General features: G+C 36.1%; 1 protein-coding gene across 2 annotated transcripts in view; it reads right to left on the bottom strand.

Annotated features, from left to right (window-relative positions):
- Window positions 1–2,492: 2,492 nt before the first annotated feature.
- The window catches only part of WNT2 (Wnt family member 2), a 66,586-nt gene continuing 44,168 nt past the window's right edge, over window positions 2,493–24,910 (bottom strand). For both annotated transcript variants that reach the window (XM_074268211.1, XM_074268212.1), the window contains one exon: window positions 2,493–3,519. In XM_074268211.1, coding sequence (XP_074124312.1) covers window positions 3,290–3,519 — 230 coding nt within the window. In that variant the 3' untranslated portion in view covers window positions 2,493–3,289. The remainder of the gene's footprint in view (window positions 3,520–24,910) is intronic.

Raw genomic sequence — 24,910 nt, 5'->3', positions numbered from 1 at the left:
GGGGATTGAATGTGGATCACAACATAACATTTTCACCTTTTTGTTGTTGTTTGCTTGCTTTTTCTTTCTCAATTTTTTTCCTTCTTGATCTGATTTTTCTTGTGCAGCAGGATAAATGTGGAAATGCATATAGAAGAATCATACATGTTTAACATATATTGGATTACTTGTTGACTAGGAGAGATTGATGAGGAAGGGAGAGGAAAATTTGGAACACAAGGTTTTGCAAGGGTGAATGTTGAAACTATTTTTGTATGTATTTTGAAAATAAAAATCTATTATTAAAAAATGTCAGTGATTGGCAGCAGGGTAATAAAGAAGCAATGCATTTATAGCTCCTTATCTTAAAGCTCCATCCTAATGCTTTATCATGACACAAAGATGAACATAGACTACCTAAGACTGTGTCAGTGATGCACAAGTTTTGCAAGGTCCTACCAAGCTTGAAAGGTTTTAAGTATGGATATAATGATAAGGCTGTCATTAAAGGTCTAGCCTAACAAATTTGGCCAGGCTTATCCTTGGAAAGATAGTTACCAAGTGGTTAATTGCTTTTGTCCACAGAAACTCATAAAGACCAATAGTGTGGAGGAATTGTTTCCTTCATCAATTCATTTATTCAACAAGCATTCAACAAGAATTGACGGTGTGTCAGACACTGTACTAGGTGCTGGGGATGCAAAGAAAAAAATGGTTGCTGCTTTCAAGGAGTTAACAACCCCAACAACATGGATATAGGTAAGAAAATATAAAATAAATGCAAACAAAATATAAATAATTTCTTGGGGGAAAGAACACTAGCAAACCCAGCATTCAGGATAAACTCCATGAAGGAAGGTTGTACTTGAGCTGAGACTTGAAGGAAGCTAGGGATTCTAAGAAGAACTGAGAAGAAAGTATATTTTAGCTATGAAGGACCAACTGTGCAAAAACATGAGATGGAAGATGGAATGCCCTATGGGGGAAAGAGTAAGGAGAACAGTTTGGGTGGAATATCAAGTATGTGAAGTATAGTAATATGCAGCAACTCTAGAAAGGTAGCCAGATTGTGAAGTGCTTTGCATGCCAAATAAAGGAGTTTGTGTTATAACTCCAAAGTAAAAGGGAATTAGTGCATTTTCTTGCTCATGGGAGTCCTGTGTTTTAGGTAGAACAATTTGACAGGAGTATAGAGGATAGATTAGTAGGAAAAGTGGAAATTGGAGGCAGAAAGGCCAGAATAGTTCAGATGAGAAGAAAATTAGCATAACAAATATTGTGGAGGGAATATCAATAAGATATCAATATCAAGACTGACTGAGTATAGGGGATGAGGGAGAAGGTAAAGAGTCAAGGATGATACCAGAGTGTGAACCTGAGTGACTTAGAAGGATGCTGTTGCTCTCAACAGAAAAAGGGATGTTAAAAAGAGGGATGGATTTTTTGAGAAAGATAATAGATTCTACTTTAGAAAAGTTGAATTTAATCCTTACAGTTTGAAATATCCAGTAGACAATTGATGAAATAATGGAGCTCAGGAGAGAGACGAGGCCTAATAATATAGATAGAAGAATCATCTGCACAGAGTAGAGACCTGAACGCATGAGAGATGAAGAATTCCCCCAAGAGAGAGTATAGAGAGAAGAGAGCCCCAGAATAGAAACTTTGAGTTCATCCACTTAGGGAGTGGGACATAGAACACAACCTTACAAAGAAGACTGCAAAATCTATTCTGATTAAATAAATGATTTCTTAAAATTATTTCAGTGTGCATATTGATAATATACTGCTAAAATTAATTTTCTATACTGGAAATTAAACTTAAAACAAGAATCTAATAGCCAGAGGTAGCAAGGAATATTTCCACTCATTTCACTTCTCATTCATTTAGCTTAACATTCAGCTTTGTGATTTTTTTGCAAATGCTATTTTTTAACTCAAAGCAGAAGGAGATCACAAATTGCATATTAGTATTCCATAATTACAGCTGAGCCACTTTAATATAGTTCTCAAAGCTCATATTTTTAGCAATATAATACATTTTGGTTATGGAGTTTGTAAGCAAGGCTATGTGTCATTTGCCTTAGATCAGGACCACATCATCTTCTAATCATCAAAAAAAAAAAAAAAAAAGCATGATTAAAATTAAATGCAATGGGTGTTAAAATTGTACTTTTAGTACTGTTGGTCCTCAGAGGCACTCCCTACACCATTTGGGCCACCCTTTTGCAATCTGTTTATACTCAAGGCTTCTGCAGTTATTAGGTTAGCTATGGAAACCTTGTCATCAGCATTTTCATTCCTGGCCCTGTCATCCCAAGAGCAATCTTTATCAAAGTGTTCCAGTTATAAGACTCTGTGATTCACATGGCAAACACCAAATAGGAATTCAATTCCTATTTTCTGGCTCATCTGTACAGAAGCATTATCAGGTATTCAATCAAGAAATTCTTATCTTCTGTAATTACCTTACCTGAGAAGCAGAAAATATTGCTCTTAATTGTTTTCAGGTCTTATATATATATGTTTATTGGGAAAGAAGGAAGCCCCTCTCCAAATGAGTTTTTCATGTCCCAGAAATTTCAGCATCTTTCCATAGAAAATAAAATGTTCATTTTCTCCACCTAAGGTATTCTATATTAGGGAATTAAAATACTACTCAGCATGAGCTTTTCCCCATCTTATTACCCTGGATATAAATGCTGAATTTCAAATGGCCTTGGAAAAACACACATTTCAAATCTGTGGTGTATTTAAATCTTGTTAGTTACCAATTACCAGATAATGCTGGCGTCTCTTAAAATCTCTTGATCAGACCAAAAACAACAAAGTGAAAAAGCTTGTCATGGTCCTTCTAGGAACTATGAGATAATTTAGTGGAAGTTTTATGAAATTTTCATGAGATCACTTAGCTGTGAATATTCAGTTGAAAAACAGAGAAATATCATTTGAACTTCTTTGTTTCCTGGTCAACTTTTGGGGGGAGTTTGAGGAGAACACAGAGAAGCTCTCTGTCTTCTCTCCCACCCTCCCATAAAAAACCCTCCCAAGTACAAAAGACCTCATGATGTTCCATAGCTATGTCACAGGGAAGTGTAACAACCCAGTAATGTAAATAGAATAGGATATAACTTATATGCACTACACAGTCCTGGAGGCACCCAGGAAGGGAGAGGTGGCTTCTGGTGAGTCAAAGTGCCTGCCGTACACTTTAAGAAACATGCCCCCCTGGAGGGGAACCCCATAGTCCAGTGTCTCTGCAGATGTGATTGAGTCCCAGGGGAGAAAAGGCAGCTGGCTGATGCATGGGTCATGTGGGCGCCACCCAGTCGGGGCTCTTGGGGGCTTTGCACGTGTGCACATCCACCACCTCCAAGCAGTCCTGGCAGCGCACGGCACAGCACCAGTGGAACTTACACTCGCATTTGGTCATTCTGGTGACCCGGGAGGTATCATAGCCCCTTCCACAGCACATGACTTCACAGCTGTCCATGCCACGGGAAGTCAGGTTGCACACACGACCCGCAGTACCCAGAGAACCTAGAAAAAAGTCACAGAAGCTTAGTTATAAAGGGGAGATGGAATTTGCAAAATGACAGGAGGACCCCAAGATTAGGATTGCCAGTGCTTATAAGGAAGCTTATAATGCTTATATATATTATCTATTATCTATTTTATACATGCAATTTCATATATTTATACATATATGTATATTACATATATTTACATTATATATATGAAATTCTAAGATTTTATTCCTCATTAGAAATGGAAAGGAAGGGAGAAAAAGTGATAAAACAAACATATAGCCATTCTACAACCTTCATGCATTTAACTTTCATGATTTAAATCATTTGTGCGATTTTACAAGGATCCCTATTTTCACTTTCATATTGGCAACCATGCACATTCCTGGCTGTGCATAATAGAGAAAAAAATGAAAGGCATGGTGACATGAAGCGCATGAGTTTGTGGAGTGGCTGAGATCCTCTTAGGAGCTTCCCTGGGCCGGTTACCCTGCCATCCTCAGAGTTCTGTGAGCATTTATTGCATATTTTCACTGTTTGTCTTTAAAACTCGAGTTCTGTGTGCCGATTATGCACCCAAGCATTGTGCATACCCTTTATACTTTCAATTCAAGGATGCAGTCAGTGATGTGGCTTAGTGAGGTGCTGGATAAACTTCGTGCTGGAGTGTTTGTAGCTGCTGGTGGGGTAGGTTTGGTGTTAATGAAGCAACAATTTTTACAGTGGAAGGCAATATTAGTATTTAAAATTTTAATAAAAATTAATATTAAATCAAAATTAAAAAGTTTTTGTTTTAACAATTTTATTTGCTGTACAGTAATGGTTCTACAGATTTCATGTGCTATGAAAAGTGAATATCATCTGAAATCAAATTTTTTTATTGAGATGTCAGCACAAAAGGTAGCAGAGTTCTAGGGAATTTTTAGTGAGAAAAAATGTTTTTCATGTTGACTAATTTTATTCAATGTGCTTAATTTTGTGGGTTATTTCACTGTTATTGTATTAGAAAAAGTACACATCATCAAAGTTAATGCTTTGTTATTAAGAATTACATGCTGATGGCAAGATAATTGTATAAATATGTATGCCTATATTTGATTTACATATATTTTACCATGTTTAACATAAAAATAAAAACAAATAAAAAACTCCCAAAGAATTACATGCCAAAACACATTCTATTTTGCTTGAGAATAGTTTTTGGTGATTGTGGGAACCAAATCCCCTATTTCCCATAGACAGGTTCAATGTAATAACATTTGTTTTTGACTTTCATGCCATTTTCTAGGAACATTTACCCCTACAAAAGAGTTTAGTATTGACTATAATAAAATGTTGACAAAAAACATGAAGACCTGAGCAAACAGGAAAAAGGAAGAAACACTTCAATTTTTTAAAATGTATATACTGTCCCATTACTTCAGAGTTAACAAACCAAAAACATCTTTCTTCTTTCTCCTCCCAGTGCCCCATCTGATCGCTTTTTCTCTTCCTCTTATTCCATCTCTCTCAAATTAAAAAACAATAGACAAGAAGCCTGATCAAAGTAGAGGAGGGAAACATCTTTATTCTTTGTTCCCTCCACCTTCAATTCTTTTAAATGATGGTTAGAGTTCCCTATGAATCAGTCATGGTACAGAAACTTCAAATTCCTCCCCTGAAGATTCTTCTCTTTCTTTCTAGATCTGATTAATCCCAAGGGAAAAGTTAATGTGAATGAGAGAGATTTGAGAAATAGAAGCAAAGACAGTGTTTCTCTGAGGCCATCACACAAGAATGCCTTTGATTGGTTTAAAAGGAGAGCACATGTATACACTCCTTTTTTCTACATTGGAACTTGGAGATTCATGGACAATCCACAGACATCACAGATGTTACCTGCACATTTAGGGGACATTTGTTATATATCCAAGGGGATATTCATTATAAGTGAGTAAAGCTTGCATAAGTATTTTAATCACATTAGCAATTTAGAATATAAAATTTACACTCCTGACAAATTCATCCATTTTTATCAAGAAGGATGTTAAAATTTTTAGGAGGAAGTTTGTCCTGAAGAAGGATTCTCAAAAAAGAGGGAAAATCCATTTGACTTCCCTTTGAAAAAGTTTCTCTATAGGTAGTCATTCTTGTACAGGGATATTAAAAGAAAAGAAAGGCAACTTTAGAAGAGGCAAGTTTTTTTTTTTATTTAAGGAAAAGCATTATGGCATAGAAGAGTCAGAAACAAATGAGTTCATAATCTTTACAGGACAGCTTGTGTAACCTTCCTGTGGTCCTATTGAGTTTAATTTAAAGACTTCTAAAGTATTTTTCAACTCTAAATCTATGCTCTTAGGACTCATATCACATTCAGGAAAAAAAAAAAGAAAAATCAGTTTGTTTTCAGGTCCTCTGTCTTTCCTACAAAAGGGATAAGTTCCCCCTGGTCAAAGGTGAAAGATGTCCTTTTCTCTAGATATGTCTTGGTATTGGTGTATGTCTATAGCCTGTCAAACATCTGGATGAAAAGGGTTAAACATTTAAAGCTTTTCAATTATCTACATTTGGCATAATGAAGAGAGATGATAATTTCCTGTTTTTTTTATCATCTCAAAGAACTATTTTTTAAGATTAAAGGTCAATGAATCACACCATTCTCCTTTTCATTTTTAAAAAAAATCTCTTCAGCAATGATTAAGGGAATTCTTCAGTGAAGAATTGCATTTGAGTATCTTCACTCTCTCCAGTCATATACCTAGAAAAATGTCAGTTAAATCTTAAAATCACAGATATGAGCTGAAAGGGACTTTTAAGACCATATTATTCAATACTCTCATTTTCTAGATGAGGAGACTGAAATCTAAAGAGAAGATTCAGGGTCATACAGCCAGTAAGTGGCAGAGCCTTGCTTGGAGTCCCTGGGACTCCAACTCCAAATCTCTGTTCTTCTGTAAGACTATGCTGCCTTTCCACAAAACTTTGCTCCTCAAAAAAATTGCTTATTTTTTTTTTTAATGTTTGCCAGCAGGAGATAAGGAACAGGAATTAGGGAAAAGATCTCCATATCCGATCACTGTGCTGTTCCCTTCAATCAACCTAATCTATTTGTTTGTGACTTCCTGGGAAATCTAGGAAGTGATGTTTCAGGATGTGTCAATACTAGAACAGCAGAATATTCAGGCAAGTGTGGACACTTGACTTTTTGGATTTTGGAGGTGAGCACTCCTCCCAGATGAAAGTCTTTCAGCAAGCATTAAAAAAATGAGTATGTATGTGGAGTGGATATGAGTGTGTATGTATCTATATATCTATATATTTATACATATATCTATATATATATATATATCTATATATATCTATATATATATATCTATATATATATATATATATATATATATATATATCTATATATATAAATGTAGCTTGCTAGGGAGTGGTGGAGGGAGGTGAAAGGGAGAAAGAAGAATAAAGTAAATAAGGTGAGCAGCAAAGAACCAAATAAAAATTTACAAGGAAGTAAAAAAAAATGGTCACCCATGAATATAATTTTTTCTACTTATCTATACTTTCTTGATTTAGTAATTTGTTATATATTTTGAATCCTCCCTGATGTTCTGCTGGGTACATGACAATGTTCTATTTTGTTTTGTATTTCTTTTCTGTTTTCCTTTTTTTCTTTGTTTTTTCAAATAAAAAAAAAAAAAAAGAAAAAAAGCCTTCTCTGGGTGTAAGGAACACTGATTATAAAAGTGAGCCTATAGGGTTGATTTGTTTCTTGAAACTTAACGTTTGAACAGAAATGGAATAGTGTACACAGTAACTGTAATATTATTATGATCAATGATAAAAGACTTAGCTACTGTGATCAATACAATGATCCATAACAATTTCTAGGGATTCATGATGGAAAATCCACTTCCAGAGAGAGAACTGATAAATTTTCAGTGCAGAATGAAGATTTCTTTTCTACTTTCTTTATTTTTCTTCCTTCTTTTTTTCTAAAATGGCTAATATAGAAATAGATTTTGCATGACTTCACATATTAATGAGTATCATTTTGCTTCTCAGTAGGTGGAAGAGGGATGGAAGGAAGGAATAGAATTTTGAACTCAATTTTTTTAAAATGAATGAAAAAAGAAAAAAAATTAAGTGTTTTTTTTTTTCTTCAAGGTTATTCTAAATTCATAGACTATGTTTATTTTTATATTTAGAAGTAGAGAAAAGGTTACTAGATCTTAAGTAAAAAAGATCTAATTTCAAATCCATCCTCAAATACTTATTAGCTATATAATCTTAAGATGAGAAAACTTAAAAATGGGAAAGTAATAGTACCTACCTCTCAGGAACTGTTGTAAGGATCAATTCTGAAAATATTATTGAAGTTCTTAACATAGTGACTGGCATGTACTATCTAAATTCAAAATATCATTATTATTATCACTGTCGTCATCATCATCATCATTACCTCAGAACTGGTAAGGGGAAAATAAAACAAATCATCTCTTCACTAAAATAAAAGCTTGTGCCTTACCAGTAACATTTTATTCAATGGTCTTGTTTGAGTGATTTGAAATCTAATGGGTAATGGTTCTTAGATTTGTGTCAGTTCTTCTGCATATGTGGAATAACTCTTTAGACAGTAAGTAAGGTGTGAGGTGATAGTTCTCTCAGAAATACAAACATTCCAGATCTGGAATCTGTTGAATACAGAAAGCTTAGACTTATTGTCTTCCTCAGAATGATCAGAATTTTGTTGAAGAGAAGGATAGATAAATGCAAAAAGACTTGATGAGATCTTAATTCAGAGGTAAAGATAGAAAAGGATTCTCAACAATCTGAAAGTGGGGGCAACCAGCTGGTAAACATGGCTAGTTTGAACATTTCATTCTCTGCAGAATACAGATGGAGCATGCCATAAGGGCACAGAAGAGAAATCATAAGACTTCTCCACGACTGAGATTCCCTTATTTAAACACAGAGGCAGAGGGGAAAGCAGATCAGAGCATCTACTGAGCCAGCTGGGACATTAGTAGCAGGAAGGAACACTTTTAAATTTCATCTCCAAATAAGTCATGCTGATAAGGATGAAATTGTCTCTGAATCAGTAGAGAGAAGCTCTACAGGGCTTAAAGTATTGTATTATACTTAAGTACTAAAATATTGGATGAAATCCCTTGAAGGCCCTGGGGCCATTATAAGGTGACCATGAGATGAAAATTATATTCATAATAACACAAAAACATTTTAATTTCTCATATGTTAAATATTGATAGATATAATCCATATAGATAAAAACTTTTCATGAAGTCCTCAAGAGCATAAAGAAATCTGGAGACCAAATGTCTGAGAAAAGGCACAATGATCTTCCTCACCCAGTCAATATAAAGATTAAGTTTCAATTGGCTTAGTCCAAGAGGCCTGGAATTGAGACCTAGTTTGTTCTAATGGCGGAATACAGGATGGATAGTCAGTGTAGACATTTGCTGTCATGTTATCTGTGTGCCATCACACAAGAGATAGGACTCCACAAATAATGATTCTCATATCAAGCAAGCTGCTTCTGTTTCCTTTTAAAGATATGCTCATTATAAACTCTTATTTATATCCACCTCTTTAAATTTCAAGTATATCAATGCTCTTCCAGGAATCTAAGAGCCACCAGAAAGGTGAAATAGTAGGTTGTAGTAAAAGAATAGGTGCTTAATAAATGTTTATTGAGACATGATTCAAGCCAGTTCCAATAGACTTATGATGAAGTTGCACCCAGAGAGAGGACTGTGGGAACTGACTGTGGATCATAACATAGCACTTTCATTCTTATTTGCTTGCATTTTGTTTTTTCTCATTTTTTTTCCTTTTTAATCTGATTTTGCTTGTGGAGCATGATCATTGTGGAAATATGTATAGAAGAATTGCACGTTTCACAAAAAAATATTGACTGTTTAGAACTGATTTATGTCTCATTAGCTGCTTGATCATGAACAAATAGTTTAATTTCTCTGAGCATCAGATTCATCTTCTGTAAAATATGGATAAATAATGCTTGTACTACCTATATTTACAGGGTTGTTTTGAGGAAAGCAGGGACTAAGAGCTAAAGATGCTGCTCCCAAGGCCCAACATCTTGTGTTTTTTGTTCTCTGACTAGAATGCTAGATTCCTCAATTGTGCTGTCTAGAAAATTAAAAATCCTTTCTTACCACCTCAATACAGGTGGTTATGTTTCAGGAACAGTGTCCTTGAACTCCTTGCTCAGGCTGTGTACAAGCACATACTGACCATTACCATGAGCTTCTGCTGTAAATCACCATTACTATTCAGAGATAATTTCTCCCCCCTGGCTGTTCACTCCTGGCTGCACTCCAAAAAGAAGAAGTTACATGGGGAAAAGGCTAAAAGTAAGTTCCAGAGAGCAAATATCTGAGAGGATTTGGTCAGATTGTTTTTATAGACTATGAAGAAGGCAGTCAATCAATCATTTAGGGCTCTATATGTTTTACCAGCAAGGCACTAGTGGGCATGCCTATTAAAAAATGCCTTTCAGTTGCCTTCAAACAACAGCTCATGCTCTGTAATCTCATCAGACTGATTGAGGGACTCCTCGACCTACCTCATACACAATATTAAAGAATTGTTTGTGAACCTTAGAAAGGCAAGCTAAAAGTCAGCCTGCTTATATCAAAAACAAGTCCTGCCAGATTCATCTCTTTTTTGACAGTTACTAAACTGGTAGACAAGGAGCATGAATAATATTTCTGGATTTCACGAAGGCATGTGAAAAAAAAATCTCTCATACTATTCTTTTGGACAAGATGTCAGATTTCAAGATGACACAAAGCTGCAGGGGAGAGAAATAGCTAATTTGGTAAATGACGGTTATGATGAAAAATATCTTGACTGGCTAGAATAGGCTGGATCTAATAAGATGAAATTTAACAGAATAAACTGAAAAGCCCATTTTTGATGTGGTGGTTGAGTCATTTTTCAGTCACGTCCAACTCTTCATGATCCCATTTGGGGTTTTCTTAGTCAGGATACTGGAGTGGTTTGCCATTTGCTTTTCTAGTTCATTTTACAGATGAGGAAACTAGGGCACACAGGGTAGATGACTTTTCTAGGGTCACACAGTTAGTACAGGTCTGAAGCCAGATTTGAACTTAGAAAAATGAGCCTTTCTGAGTTCAGGACCAGAGCTCAATTTACTGTACCATCTAGCAAACTCAAAGAATCAATGACAAAATACAAGAATGAGCAATAATAGTTAGGCAATACATAAAGAAGTGATCCAGAGGATTTAATGGACTTCAGGTTCTATAATATAATATCTGGCTAATAATAGGTGCTTAAATATGATGGGTTGGATTTACTTAAGTGGAATGTGACTCAAAAGCCAAAAAAAGCTAAATAACTTACATTTAATGGTATGATGTCCAGAATGAGACAGGTGAACATCCTACTATATTTGGTCTTGGTCAGACCACACACAGAGTATGTTATGTTCAATGCTATATTTAAAAGCAAAATAAAAAAAAAGAAACAAAAACACGGCATTGTATAAGAAGAAGGTGAACAGAATGGTAAGGAATCTGAGAACCATTTTCTAAGAGAGTCAGTTAAGGGTAGGAGGATATTTAATTAGCAGAATATTGGGAGTAGGCAGCAAAAAAAGAGAAAAGTTAGCTTCAAATATTTTAAGGGCTATCATGTGGAAAAAGGATTCGATCTTGCTCTATTTAGACCCAGAGGTCAGAACTCATAGTAACTTTTCAAACTGGTTTTACATGAGGAAACCCTTCTTAATAATTAATGCTATCCAAAAGAGCAAAATGTAATAGAATGTAATGAAAATCATTTATTAAGTATTTACTATGTGCCATGCGCTGTGCTAAGTTTTAGGAATACAAATAGAAAAGCAAGACAAAGTCCCTACTTTCAAACATTTCAAATTCTAATTGTTGATACAATATATATAGCATATGGGCTATTTTGGAAGGTAGTAGTTTCCTTCTTACTAGAGAGCTTTCAAGTAAATAGAAGGGTTCTTTAGCTGGAGAACACAAACTTTATATTCTGATAATTCTATTTCAATATAAATGGTTTGTAACCCTGTGTATTTTGTTTTATGCATTTAAAATTAATTCCTCGAAGGTGCTGATGCTTCACCAAACTGTAAAATAGGTTGCATGACCACAAAAAAGATTAAGAGGCTCTACCGGACAGCCTGGAGGACCACTTGTTAGAGATTTTATAGAAGGGATTTTCTGCTCAGGCACAGGTTTGGCAAGAGAATGGTCTCTGAAATATTTTCCAAATGGGATTCTGTGATTCTATATTTTTGGGCTATTGCCTAAACTCAAATTGCTTCAGAAAATGAAGGTTTGCCAATGCTGGGCACAAGGAAAATAATATTCCACATGTTTGAAAAATTGGCAAAATATTTTGAGCAGCTACAGCAGCATTAGAATATGTTTACTAAAATGGCCTCTCTGGGTGGCAATGCCTTCTAAAGATAGACATTCTGAGAGATTTTGTAAAAAATCAACCTTAATACTTTGTAGTCTCATTTTGGCTTTTTTTCATCTACTGGAATCTTTGGGTTATCTTTTTTTTTTGGGGGGGGGGCTACATAACTGACAGAATAAATAGATAAATGAAATGAATGGAAGTCAATAATCTAAGATTTTCTTTTGCTTTCACACAGAGGTGGAAGTCAGAGGTCTATTTATATGTGGGAATAAGGTAAGTGTGGAAAAGGCAGTATATTCTCTTTTTTATATTTTTCTTCTTAAGCTTTGTCTCCCTCAGGGTCAAGGAAAGAACGGATCTGGTGGGAGCCACTGTGTTAAGGAAGGGATAAATTGTGGGCCAGGGAAAAACTATGTAGTGGAAAAAATGCTAAATATGGCGGTACAGAGAACAAGATCAAACACTAGTCTGCTCTTGACTATGTATGTGACCTTGGCAACATACTTTACTATCTTTGGCTTCATTTTTACAAAAAAAAAAAATCTGAAAAATAAATAAGCAGGAACAAGAAGATGAGATTTCCTCAGTACTCTGTTCTGGTCAAACCACAAATGGAATACAGTTCAGCTCTGAATATCACCTTTAAGGAAGGACATTGTTAAGTTAGAATAGCAGTTCTCAGACATTTTGGTCTCCAGACTTTTTATGCTCTTGAGGACCTCATAAAATGTTTTTATTTATACGATTATATTTTCAATATTTAACATATTAGAAATTAAAATGTTTTGTGTTATTATAAAAATAATTTTCACCTCATAGTCACCTTAAAATGGCCTCAGGGACTTTGAGGGGTTTCAGCCAATATTAGCTGAAAGTATTGGGTGGGAATGGATTTAGTTTGGAGAAATCTTTAAAAAACTATTGGGCTTGTAATTTCAAAATGCAAAGAGGAGGTCCTGGTAATGAATATCCTTTATTGATAAAGATCAGTTCTTTTATTGCAGTTTATAGTCTTATAAAGTTTCCTGAGACACTGGGAGAGATTGAATGAATTGTCCAAGAGGCGAAAACCAGGTCTTCTTAATTTTAAGCCCAGTGCACTATCCACTACAGCACACTGTCTTTTGGGAAAAGCTTATGGAGACATACTCTCTAGCTTTCAGTATTTGAAGGGCTGTCATATGGAAGATGGATTCTGCATTGTCCTCTTTGGTCCCAGAGAGCAGAATTAGGAGCAGTAGGTACAAGTTGATGTGATAGGTAAGTTTGATAGAAGAAAAAATGTTTTCTCTTTTTTTTCCATATTTGTCATATTGTTCAAGAAAAATCAGGCCAAAGGGGGGAAAAGCAAACAAACAAAAAGAGTGAAAATACTATGCTTTGACCCACATTTAGTTTCCATAGTTCTTTCTTTGGATGTGGATTGAATTTTCCATCCCAAATCTATTGGAATTGTTTAGAAGGAAAAATTTCCTAATAGTTAGAGTCATTCAAAAGATCTGCTTCTCCCCCACTTAAGGACTTCAAGCAATGGCTGGATCACTACTTTGGGTACTGTTCAAATACCCATTCAAATAGATGATCACTAAGAATCTTTTCAATTCCAAAATTCTGTGATGCTATATCCTTATTAAAATAATGAGTGTGAAAGACCAAAGCATTTGATCACATCTCAAGGACTGTTGAAACTAAGTAATCTTAATCCTTATAAAATGATGCTCTTCCCAACATAAACTAATTTTATAAGCCACAAGTTTATTGATTTATACCAGACTAGTTTAAAAGTTAGAAAAGCAAAATAAACATAAAATGAAATAAAAGAGGGGGTGGGACTTGATGAGTGAACCATAAATCTTTGATCCAATTAGCTAAATCTCTTTTCATTATCTCATATAAGATTAAGAGGGTTTAATAAAAAGTTACTTTGTTATAAATTATAACTTACACAATACCATATTATATTTAGTCGAGACTCACTCTAGCCACTTATTTTGACAGATGAATAGTCCCCCATTCTGACACATACTACAGATCACACATCCACAAAGTGAAAAGAAATCAAAGTTATTCAATTTTTATTAGGATCCAATTAGTCCAACCATCTGTCCTTTCTTTGGTAATAAAAATGAAGAGGGAAGCTTACAGGGAAGGAAAAAAGGACGAGGAGATAATCTTCCCTCCCCCTCTCCAAGTGATAAAAGAATATAGTCAGGTTTCCCCAAGTAAAGCAGTTTTCTCTCCACTACTATGCATGTTTCTGACAGCAGAGAAGGACCAGAGGGCTTCAGCTAACAGTTCCCAGATTCAAGCCTCAGAGAAGTAGTGTTAGGGCTCTCCCCCTGGAAAGGTCCATGTCTTTGGAAATTCTTGCCACTACCCTGACAGAGACCCTTATAGTGACCTTTTAGGTTGTGCTTCTTGATCTCGAACCATTTAAGCCAATCATCCAAAGGGCACCTAATTGTCAAGTCTCTTTAAGTAGTTTATCAGTGATATTTACAAGTGACTTAAATATTGTTACTAATGACAAAAGCTTATTAATTGAATGGGAGAATGCCAAAGATAAATGAATAGAGATCTCACATTCTCATACTTCCTTTCCAGTGCACAACATGAACTTCAAAACTCAAACCAACTAGAAAAGCCAAAGTTTCAGCTTAACAGAAAACATTTTCATTTTACATATTCATATTTTAGAATGTAGGGGAAACACAGTATGTCAAATTGACCAATCTTATGAAGAATTCAAAAGATCTTATTTGATTTCCTATAATGCCAATTCCATTAAAAAATACTACAAATAAGCAAGGAGTCATACCTTGTTTCCATCTCAGAACTGTTGAAACTAAGTAGTTTTGTAGGGAAACAATCATTAGGGAAGGATATAAAGACAAAAAAAATAAAATTATTGTTGCCTCAGGGCACTTCTATTTTGGGGGAATTGGGTGGTGAGAAAGAAGCATATAAGCAGATAAAATACAAGATTCTCTGAGAAAGAATGTGTTGCAGTGATGAGGTTGGGGATGGAGCTCAAGAAAGGCTTTTTTATTAGAGGGAGCACCTGAGCTGACCTTTGAAAGAATTTCTAGAGGTGAAAGTGGGGAGGGAAAACATTCCAGAACTGGGGGGGGAAGGTATCTAGATGGGAGAGTTTGAGGAACAGTCAATAGTTCAGTTTTTATTTGTAAACAGAAACAATATGGTGACATTAGGTTGAGGAGGATTTTAAGTGGAAACTTTGTATTTTATCCTAGAGGCAATGCAAAGCTGGAGATTTTTGGTTTTTGGGCCAGAGAATGATATGGTCTGAGTTATTTTTACAAGAATATTAATTTTGCAGCGTTTAAAGGATGAATAGAAGGGCGAAATCACTTCTAGTAAGTCAGATTAGAAAGCTATTCCAACAGTCAAGGTGAGAGATGATAGAAGTCTCAATTCTCTTGGATTTCAAGTTTCTCCATAGTCTGGCTCCACCCAATTTACCTATCCTTCCTCCCCACCCCCCCACACTACTTCCCAATAGTCTCTCTACTAGTCAAGTTGATCTTTTTGTTGTTGCATGAATTCATTATGCTCATTCTTGCTTTCATGTCTCTTTGTATTCTTTTTTCCCTGAGGCAATTGGGATTAAGTGACTTGCCCAGGGTCACACAGCTAGGAAGTGTTAAGTGTCTGAGGCTAGATTTGAACTCAGTTCCCCCTGACTTCAGGGCCAGTTCTCTATCCACTGAGCCTTCTATTCTTAGTCTTGACTGGAATGCCCTGCCTTCTCCTCTTCTATTCAAATTCTATTTATATATGCTCTTCAAGACTTCAAGTCCCACTTCTTCCACAATGTCTATAATTGATGCTTCCTCTCCTCCTCTCTCCTGAAAGATCAAGTTGAGGGAAATAGGGATGTCAAATCTGGATAGGAGAAGTCCTACAGGGCACATGGGAAACTTTTAAGGTGGTCATGGGAAAAAGGATTAGACTTATTCTGATTAAGTTTAGATGAGAGAACCAGGTCCAAAGGAAGGAAGTTATAGGTTCAACTTAAGGAGAAATTGCTGAGCATGGGGGTACACACCTATGAGGGTGGTGGATGTTTTTATTTCAGGATTTCTGAGATTCAGTGGGGCTAAAGTCAATCAGGTTTTTGCACTAAGTTCAGTACCAATATGGTGATTCCCTGAGACTAAGAAGCCTCAAGGCTGCTTAAGGAGGAATAATAATAACAATAACTAAAATGTATGTGGAGCTTTAAGGTTTTCTAAATGCTTCACATGTGACTCTTTTGAATTAGGTAAATGCTCTTCTTATCTCCCTATTATATTAGAAGAAATTGAGGTTCAAAGAAGTTAAGTGATTAACCCAGGGTAGCATAGGTAGTAAGTGTCTGAAGCAGGACTCAAATCAGATCAAATCAAACTCAGATCTTCCTGACTCCAAGGCTTTATCCAAAGGCCACCTAGAAGCCAAAGTCAGAAACAGAGCGTGTCAAAGCTCCTTGCTGATCAGGATATTGAATGGTAGCAAAACTTCCAGCCTAGGAGTGGATCAATATTAAAAAAATATTTTTAATAAAAATTTTCATACATATATAGATATGTATACATGTATATATGAATTTCCTAACATTTAACAGCTACCCAAAATAAAGAAGTGACTACTTTTAAAAGTAATAAACTCATTATTTTAGTTCTTTACAAAAAGATATATATTTCAGATCAGGTTAAACTAAATGATCTCTCCAATCCCTGCCAACTCAAGATTCTATGATTTCATTTCAGGCAAAATCTATGAACCATGAAATTTTCATGATGCGGTACTGAATCTCTCCCTGCTCTTGCTCTTGTTTCATGTTTATCTCATTCAGCTCCCATACAGAGCTTCATTTCACTGAAACTCCTCTCTCCAAAGTTACTAATGATCTCATAATTGCCAAAGCCAGTGATCTCATTCTCCTTGACCTTTGTGCAGCCTTTGATTCTGCTGATCACATTATCTTCCTGAAGCTTTCTTCTCTCTAGGTTTTTGGAATGCCACTTGTCCCTGGTTCTCTCCTTAGGTATCAGATTGTTTCTTCTTTCTTTCCTTTATTGGGTCCTTATCCATACCATGGCTGCTCATCCTAGGTGTTTCACACATCTGTTCTGGGGCATTTCTCTTCTCTCTATATACTCTTTCACTTAGTGATCTCACCAGCTCCCATGGATTTCATTATTATCACGATGCTGATCATTCTCCAATTTACTTATCCAACCCTAATGTCTCTGCTGATGCCCAGTCTCACACTTCAACTACCCTTCCAATATCTTGAACTGGTTGCCCAGGAGACATCTTAAGTTCAACATATCTAATACTATCCCCCTTCCAAATGTCCCTCTTGTTGTTGAAGGCACCACCACCCTCCCCGTCCCCAGGTTTTCAGCCTAGCTGTCCCCTCTTCTCCTCACTTTCTCAGCCCCACCTCCCCATCCCTCCCATATCCAATTTTACCTTTATAACACCTCTTTTCTCCTTGGACATTGCCACCATCCTGGTGCAGACCCTCATCATCTCACACCTGACTCACTACAATAACCTGCCTGCCTCAAATCTACTCCAATATGTCATCCACTCAGCCACCAAAGAGATTTTCCTAAAATGAAAGCCTATGTTATTCCGCCCCCCCAATTTCCCACCACTCAATAAATTTCGATCACTCCCTATCATCTGCAGGATCAAATAAAAAATCACCTGTTCAAAACCTAATACTATCCTCCCTTTCTAGTCTTCTTATACTTTATTCTTCTGTCTCCTTGCTGTTCCACATCCTATTCCTTGTCTGTGGGCATTTTCTCTGGCTGTCATCTGTGCCTGGAATGCTCTCGCTCCTTATTTTCATCTCCTGGCTTTCTTCAAGAACCAATGGAAAATTCACCTCCTAAAGGAAGCCTTTCCCAACTCCTCTTAATTCCCATGCCTTTCCTCCTAATTATTTCCTTTTCATCCCTTATGTGACTTATCTGTACTTATTTGTTTGCTTGTTGTCTCCTCCATTAGATAGAGATCTCTTTGATGGTAGGGACTCTTGCCTTTTTTTGTAACCTCATTACTTAGAAGAGTGCTTGGCACAGAGTAGACACTTAATAAAATCTTATTGACTAACTTTATCATCCTGAGAATCACTTAAGTCTCTTAGGTTCTCAGTTTCCTCATCTGTTAAATAAGGGGATAAGAATCCTAAACCAATGATCTTGTTTCACACATCCCTCTGCTTTGAGGGCTACCAGGTATGTTACTGGTGTGTCTTCATATGAAAAAGAAGAAAGAGTACAAGGAAAGAAGGAAGACAGGAAGGAAAAGAGAGAGGAAAATAGGAAAGGAAAGAGCGAAGAAGAAGAAAGGAGAAGGAGAAGAAGAAGACAAAGAAGAAGGAAGAGGAGAAAGCAAAGGAAGAGAAAGGAAAGAGAAACAAGAAGAGGGGCAAAAAATGATGGAGAAGAAGCAGAAAATACAGTGGAGGCAACAAAGGTATGATAGCAGAGAAAGTACTGAACTTTGAGAGAGGAAAGAGTTCAAATCTTTCCTTAGATATTTACTAGCTTTGTTACCCTGTATAAATTACCTGATCTTTGTCAGCCTCAGTCATCTCATCTGTAAAATGGGGGAAATAACCCTACAAGGATATTTTGATGATCAAATGAAATTGCACAAATAAAATATTTTGCAAATCTTAAAATGCTATACAAATGCAAACCATTATGGTTATTGCTGCTATTGTTATCTCAGGTACCACTGGGGAAATCTTCCATCTATTGATCAATTGCCTCAAAAGGTAATTTACTTTATGATTTATACTTTTATGTAACACAGCCGTCTTGGGACAATAGAGAGTTAGAAGAGAGCTAGCTTGATACTAAGTCAGAAGTACTCAGTTCTAGTCTTGGATTTTCCACTAACTTTTAGTTGTGTGACCTTAGGTAAGAAATTTTGCTGTTCTGAGTCCCACTTTCTTCAATTTAAAAATGGAGATAAGAACATCTAACACTGTCAGTGAGGATAAATAATTACTGTTGTCCTAGGGAATTACAATGACAGCACCACAAACAATTTAGAGTTAACTAGATCTATTATGTTGTAAGCATGATCTAACACGTCCAAATATTTGGTTAGGAGAATACCATGGTAACTGGGTGAAATTTGATAGTTTGGAGAAGACGAGACTTAGGATCTGTCTAGTCCTGGTCTTAGCACTTACTAGCCCATGGCCTCGGATGGATTACTTAATTCCTCTAAGGCTCAGTTTCTTTATCCTTAAAATGGGAATAATAACATCTGCATTTTATATCTCACAAAGAAGTTGTGAGAATCACACGAAACAACATAATAAAAGTTTGGAAAACTACAAAACACTTAACGGTTGTAAGGTGATAGTATTATTATTGTTTAGACATATACCTATAGATCCTATCTCCTTCCTGGATGTTCTACCTAGTAACTTCCTGAAAATCATTCTTCAGACCTTGCTCAGCACATTAGAGGAGTAGAAAGATCACAGAAATTTGGGATGAGAAAGGCTGAGTTCTAACTACCTTGTTGTTATAAATCTTGCCTCTTAGGCCAATCATTTAACCATTAAGCCATTTCTCCCTCTACAAAATCAAGGATTGGAATTGAAGATCTCAGACTCTTTTTTTTATGTAGCTCTAAATCCTATGAGTAATCTTTTGAGGCATTTATTCTTCCCATTTCTATGATGACAAAACAGAGAGAAACACTCCATGACAGAGCACAGAATGCAGCTCAAAGGTCCCAAAGGACCCCATCTTTCTGGCTGCAGCTCACGCTATTGAAGGTACGACATTCCCTGCCTCTCGCCCTTGCCTGGGCTGCTTGATGCTTTCACAGGCTTTTGGATAAAATGAGTCAACTTTATTGCTTCTGATCACATACAGGACCCGGCCTTGCCATTCACAGCCTCCTAAAGTCTTCCAGGCCGCATCATCTGTCCTTCCTGTATGTTCTTCAGATCACTAGCACTGACCTACTATTGTAATCCAGGGACCCCCGATCTTACTATTCATCACAAAACTGCATCGTTAGAATTTGGGACTTTTCATGTGTCCTGAAGCTGAATTTTCTTTTATGTGCTGTCTTCTCTAATTAGAGTGTGAGTTCCTCGAGAGTAAGTACTGACTAGTTTTTTTGTCTAAATATTCATACATTTGTAGTTAGTACAACAGTTGGTACAGAGTAAGCCTAAATAATTTTTTATCCATCTATCCATTCATCCATCTATTCATCCATCATAAGTATTAGGAAAATTCACTGAAAATTAGCCTAATCAAATAATCATAAATCAGTTTAGTGAAATCCTAAACAACAAAGTTCAAAATACACATACATACATGGATGCACACGCATCAAATAGCTACAAACACTTACTAGCTATGTGATCCTGGGAAAGTCCCTTAATTCTATTTTCCTCATCTATTAAATGAGCTAGAGAAGAAAATGGCAAACTGCTATAGGATCTTTGTAAAGAAAATCCCAAATGGGGTCATGAGGAGTTAAACGTGACTGAAAATGACCTAATAAAAAAGTATGTATATGAATATATATGTGTATGAATACAATGTACAGGTATATATACATAGAACATATGCATTTTGTAAATGTTGCTTATTTTAATCTTTTCTCCTCTGTCTTAAAAATACTTTTTAATTTCCCACCCAAGTGAAAATGATCTTTCCCTTCTCAATTTCTCATGGGATTTTTTGGTCACCTTTCTTTCACTTTTATCTCATTCTTTCTCAAGTCATGGGTATTTGTGTGTATGCCGTTCTTCCCTCTCAGAAATCCCTTGGAAGCAAGGTCTGTACCTCACGTAGCTTTTGAGTTCCCAGCTCCTGAGACAGTTGCTTTGCTCAGTAGGCACCAAATAAGTGTTTTCTAAATGAACTGCCTAATGTCCACCCAAAGCAGCCAGCCTAGAATACTATTCCACGAGTACTGGGATTGGGATCAGGTTTCCATGGGCTGTGAACCTCGCTTGCTGAGTGTGATTCACATAAAACAAATCTGATATCTGATAGCTTACATCCCACATCCCAGTCAGGCAACTGCCAGCCAGGTATCACTCTTTCAACAGGGAACAAGTTAAACAACTGTTCCTCTCAATTTCTCTCTTGAACTTGACTGGAAAAAAGGTTGTTCTATTTGTTCTCTGGAGCTGGGAAGGAGACCGCAAAGTGACCCTGGTCTCAGGTCAGCACTCTGACATTATGAACGGCTGAAAGTGGCCTGTGATTAGGTGCAGACCCCTTCTTAGGAGGCCAGAGTAGCATTCCTCCAGTTGGAGATGAACCTATCTCTAACTTGAAAGGTTTCTCCTGACTTCCAGATGGCCGGTGCAATACCACAGAAGATAACGGCAAAGCCTACAGAACAACTGTCCCAGAAAATCCAATTTTCAAGCTCTAACCTGCAATTTGAGGAAGCCGCTGCTCTGCAAAATGTCACATGGACAGCAACATTGTGGAGTTGTATACGATGAGAGGCAAAATTTATAGATGAGACATCCTGGCTTTAATTCAACTGAAGAAGAAAATATGGGATAAAAGTAGAAAAAGTGATGGAGTGAGCCTTGAGAGACCTGGTTCAAATTCTAGCTTTGCCACTTATACCAGGGTGTTTAAACCTGAGGCTGTTGTATCTTCACTTTCTTCATCTGAAAAATGAGGGATTTTGATCAGATGACCTTTAAGATTTTTTTCTGTCTTCAGATAGGCATATGTGTAATAACCCACATATGTGTAACATACCGCACTACCTTCACACAAATGTGTGTATATATACATGCACACATATATACATGCATGTGTACACACACACACACACATCATCCTGGGCAGTTAGTTTGACCACCAGATCTCAGTGATGCTGGAGTAGTCAGAATGAATCAATACATACACTCAGAGACAATATGGGTCCTTTTTGAGAACAAAGGAGGAACAACAACCTTGTGTATAAACATGTAAATAATCACAAATATATATGCTCAATATTTATCACATTTCACGTTTTCTGTTGACCATTTCTTGGTACAAGGTATAACAAGCTATTTACTTCTTGGAATTTTTTTTAGGGATGATTGGAATATGAAGATATTGTGATGAAAAAAGAGAAGTATAAAAAGACTTGTGAACAGTTGGTTCTAAGAGTGATCCTATTAAAATTATGAAATTATTGACATGAGTTTTCAATAGCCTTTCCTCCATCTCTTTTTACTGCTTCTTTATACTTTTAGAGGGGGGTCCCTTTAGGTTCCATACCCTCATCCTGTCATCAGACAACTCAAACCTGCGCCTCCCCCCACCCCTGAGCTTCCCCAGCCAGCCTGCCCTATTAAACAGTCCTTATCTTTTCCCTTCTCCCTCTAACAGAACTCATCTCTGGTGCCTCATTCCCAAGGGGGCCTTGTAGTCTGGTTTACTAAACTCAATTAAAATAACTTAAGCTAAAGTTTTCATGTCCAGTCATAGCTTTAATGTGTTGTCTTTTCAGAGATTAATTATTGAGATTAAGTTATAAGGAAATTTGAGTTTTAATGTTTTCTTAACTAATGGTTGTTTTTAGGTCCACTAAAATTATATTTACATTTTAAAAGAGGCCTTCTAGAGCCTTAATATAAAAGAATGTGCTAACCAAACTACTTGTGGTTGTGAAGGGAAATAGTTTAGGATATGTGAGTTGTATCTCCACTCAACACACAGATCTCTAAAAAAATATCCAAGCAAATTCAGTTAGTTATTATTAAAAAAAAATACTTTGGCATTTAAAATGGTTCCTGATCATCTAGATTGTATTCAGCAAAGTGGTTAGAAAATGACCAGTTTAACATAACTGAGCTTTCCCTCATTCTTGTCCTCTTTTTGCAACAAAAAAGAAAAAAAATTCAGTTCCTCTGTTCATATAAGAGTAAGGCCAAGTTATTATGAAACTAGATGGTGAACTAAAATGAGAAATCATATATTATTTGATTTAAAATGTACTCTAATCCATTGACTTTCTCAGAGTCCAGTATCTGTGGTTAATAACCCAATTTCAACATCTGGTAGTCCCATTTACTGGAAAATAGGTTCTTCTTGGTGTGATGTGATATTCTCTTGCCAGTCAGAGATTCTATTAATGATTTATATACCTTATGGAAAAAACATCTCCTATTTGGCATTTTCATTACATAAAAGGAGGTGGGCTGGTTGTGTAGCAAAACTGAAGGATAATGAATAGATGGTCAACCCAAGTGCTTCCCCGGTAGTCACAAAATATTAAGAGGAAGAGAAGGAGGCACTCTGTACATGGGGTAGACTTACTATAGCTATTTCAGGAAAGGCACCAATAACTATCAGTTATACAGGAGAAGAAGAAGGTATGCCTGGGGAATGTGATCTGTTTGGTTTAGAAAGTATCACCAGAGATGATAGCAGGGATACCTTTCAAAGTTCAAAGAAAAAATATAAAAGGAGTTATTGTGGAAGTGTGGAATTAGCATAGACTTGAAATCAGAAGAACTGGGTTTGATCTTGTAGAAATCAGCTTTTCTTTCTGGGTCTCAGTTTCCCCTATCTATAAAATGGGGGTTTGAAGTGAGCAGTCCTTAAGGTTCCTTTCCAGCTCTATATTTTGTGAATTTAGAATAATAATGGTCTTTGGTTATACTAAGTTGTAATAGATTGGACCTTTACCTGACTTAACTGAGAACATTTTACTAAATAGGGATTTCCATTGGACAAAATCTTTTTTGTCAGATTAAGCCCTCTCTACAGGGTCAACTGGGGAAGAGAGAGGTGCTTCAGCAGCCAGATCTTAGAAAAGTTTTTACAGCAGCAATCTCATTACCCACAAATGATGGTAACAGCATAACACTAAAGCATGAAAAATGAACATTTTGGTTAACTGTTTTATCCATGATTCTATCTCCTCTAGGTCATAAGGATCTGTCATAGTCATTGATATAAAATAAAAGTAATATCTTCCCAAAAGAATACAGTTTGGATAAGCAAATTCCTTGTCATTCTTGTGGCTTGGAAAGGGCAAAACTAAAAGGGTTATAACATCTTTTTAACATATGGTGGGATGTTTTTGGGGGTGAGGGGTAGAATCTAGTTCTGTGATTTCATCAGTATAAAAAACTCTACAGAGCTATCTCCCTATCAATCCATACAAGTTAGCACCTCAGAAATTTATAGTCTTAGCTAATAATAGTAAGCACTTACATAGCATTTTATGGCTTGCAAAATAGCTTTACAAGTATCTCATCTTATTCATATAACAACACTGGGAGGTGGTACTATTATCACCATTTCACAGATAAGAAAATTGATGCACTTAGACATTAAGTGACTTGCTTAGGGTCACGTAGCTAGTAAATGTCTAAGGCTGGATTTGAACTCATTTGAACTCATTCGAACTCATGACTTCACATCCCAAAGCTCCTAGAATACTGGGAAATGAGTAATTTTCTCAGGGAAGTATGCAGTTTTAATAAATGAAATATCCTGTATACACCAACTTATTAAACTGTGGCTTACAGCTCCATATGAGTTTTGCAACAGAATGTGAGGGTCACACAATTATGACTTATTTTCAATAATTGTTTGATTTGCATATCTATTTTACAATATAGGGATTATGTTTATATGCCCAGGGTCACATGAAAATTTTTTAGGGGAAAGGGAATAATGAGTGGAAAAAGTTTAGGAAGCCCTGCTTTAAACAACTCTCATGCTATTTCCCATCTATATGCCGTCTTATCTTTTTATTCATATTGGCATATGTCATGCCATTTATCCCGTTTGTCTCAGTTTCCTTATCTATAAAATGTACTAGAGAAAGAAAAGACAAACTACTCATTATCTTTACCAAGAAAACCCCAAATAGAATCATGAAGAGTCAAACTCAACTGAAAAAACAGCCCAACAACAAAA

Source organism: Sminthopsis crassicaudata, chromosome 5, assembly GCF_048593235.1.
Source record: "Sminthopsis crassicaudata isolate SCR6 chromosome 5, ASM4859323v1, whole genome shotgun sequence".
NCBI lineage: Eukaryota > Metazoa > Chordata > Mammalia > Dasyuromorphia > Dasyuridae > Sminthopsis > Sminthopsis crassicaudata.
This window is presented reverse-complemented; position numbering and strand designations above follow the sequence as displayed.